General features: G+C 31.9%; 1 protein-coding gene across 1 annotated transcript; it reads left to right on the forward strand.

Moving 5' to 3' along the window:
* Positions 1-219: 219 nt before the first annotated feature.
* Positions 220-2,028, forward strand: LOC123259569 (serine/threonine-protein phosphatase 6 regulatory ankyrin repeat subunit B-like). The gene is made up of 2 exons (XM_044720147.1): positions 220-465; positions 553-2,028. The coding sequence occupies exons 1-2, from the start codon at positions 462-464 to the stop codon at positions 1,941-1,943; spliced, it is 1,395 nt and encodes a 464-aa protein (XP_044576082.1). The 5' UTR covers positions 220-461; the 3' UTR covers positions 1,944-2,028.
* Positions 2,029-2,288: the final 260 nt, after the last annotated feature.

Genomic DNA, 2,288 nt, shown 5'->3' on the forward strand with positions numbered 1-2,288 from the left:
GCCCAAAAGTATTGTCAAATATGTTTTACTCCGTTATTGATTATATTGTAGAAATTCTATTATAACTATTAGGTAAAATTGAAATAATCAAAGTTAATGGTTGCTGTTTATTATTTAATTATTTTTTATTATCAATTTTAAATATTTAAATAATAATGTGTTTAAATAAAAGAAAAAAATACAAAAATATATTCAATATTTCAACTCCTTTAAAAGAACTACAAACTATTCCAAATTGTGTTGTGAGCGCATGCGCCTTTCAAATTCAATAACATCTGTTATACTTGTACATGCGCTGTTAGTCGTCAGCTGCAACTCAATTTGTTTGCATTCACAACTATAAGTATTATTCCAATATTCAGTTGAATCTTTAAGCAGTAGTCGAACTTCGTAGGCGGAGAATTCTGTTTTAAAATACTCATAAGTATTCCAAAAAAATAATTTATCAATTAAATATCAAAATGGGTACGTAAATATTAATATCAACACTATTATTTTTTAATATTATTATTTTTATATCAAAAACTGAAGAGAAAAAAAATTTTTTTTCAGGAGTTTCATTTTCACAAAAAAGATCAAAATTAACAATCGATTCCAAGAGTCTCGACATCGAAACAGTTGAAAAACTTCTTCTCCGGCGTGACATAAACATCAATACGATTTTTCACCGAAAAAATTCTAAATACAAGAAAAGGACAACATTCCTTCACGCCGCTATCGAGGAGTACAATGATGAATTAATTGACTGGCTCATAGTTCAGAAAGTGAAGCCCAACATCAAAATTCCAAAAGTTGGGCAGCCAATTGATGTTGCAATAAGGAAACAAGATCTAGACACGGTCCGTAAATTGGTGTCACTCGACGTTTGTCTGAATAATCGCCACCCAAAAACTGGAGGTACTCCGCTTTTTTACGCAAGCTTGAATATTGACACCAAAATAGCGGAGTACTTGATTGAAAATGGTGCAAACGTCAATATTAACACATATAAACGTGGAATATTTATGGGATACAGTCCCTTGCAGATTTACGCTGAAAACGGAGACATCAAAATGACGAAATTAATGTTATCTAAGGGCGCTAATATTAACCGCAAATCATTAAGAGGATGGACACCTTTGACTTGTGCTGCACATTATGGACATAAGGACGTAATTAAACTGCTGATCGACAATGGGGCTAACATTAACAGCGTCTTCAAAAAATGTGGGGAATCTTTCGTCCTGTTGCATGCTGCGGTTTTTAGCGGCTCTGTTGAGACCTTAGAGTACCTGTGCAATCTTGACGAGGTCGTGATGGATGTTAACATACTAACGAAAAAGAAAAAGAATACGTTGTTGGAACTCATAGAAATGCATTCATTTTACTCTCAACAAATTGTAGATTTTCTGCTTGACGTCGGATTAAATGTAAACATGGAAACTAAATTTGGAGCGCTGCCCATCGAATTAACTTCCCGCTTCTGGCGTTTTCCGAAGTTTTATTCCATCATAAGCAAGCATGTGCTCAAATTAATATCAGCGAATTTGCCTGTTTGTCCAAGAAACAAGGACGTAGTTGGACAAATGTTCACAGATTTCGCTGCTGAATGTCGCCAGGAAGTAGCTAAGATTAAAAACACAAAGATTGGTAGTTTTAATATCACATTATACGATGTACTGCATGTGAAAGAACAAGATTTGGCACTCAAGCTAAAATTTCATCAAAGTGAATTTTCTGAGATGATAAGGCGGGAAAAAATGACCAGAAGATTCCCACTTTATGGAGGCATGCTTGCTTTCAAGTTGGGCAAAGTGCATCGGAGAATTTCGCGACTCAAAAAAACTGAAGAAGTGATGATGGAAATATTTGACCGTTTAAGGTTGCCTTATACTTTTCTAAGAGAACTGTTTTATTACTTAAATAATTGTGACTTAAAAAAAATTACTGGTGGAACAATATGAGGATTGATGATTAACATTAACATCAAGCTTTTAGTGTGAAATTTTGATTATTTATTGCTTTTACAGTGCGTTTTGTGCAAATATGTTCTTGTGTGTGAATTGAATAGGATTAAGGATAACTATTTTTAAAAATTTTATTTTTTTATTTTTAAATGTATTTGTTATTTATTTTTTTTTTTATTGTGAATAAAGTATCAAAAATGAATAAGTAATAATTATTAAGTGTGCATCACAATTTTTAAGTTATTTGATTTTTAAATATTTATTTTGCGTTACAAAAAATTTTTTTCTGTACAAGATTTCAGAATTGTTGTCTCTTCTATTTTGTGAACGGTCAAAATTTTT

The sequence above is a fragment of the Cotesia glomerata genome, linkage group LG2, assembly GCF_020080835.1.
Source record: "Cotesia glomerata isolate CgM1 linkage group LG2, MPM_Cglom_v2.3, whole genome shotgun sequence".
Lineage (NCBI taxonomy): Eukaryota > Metazoa > Arthropoda > Insecta > Hymenoptera > Braconidae > Cotesia > Cotesia glomerata.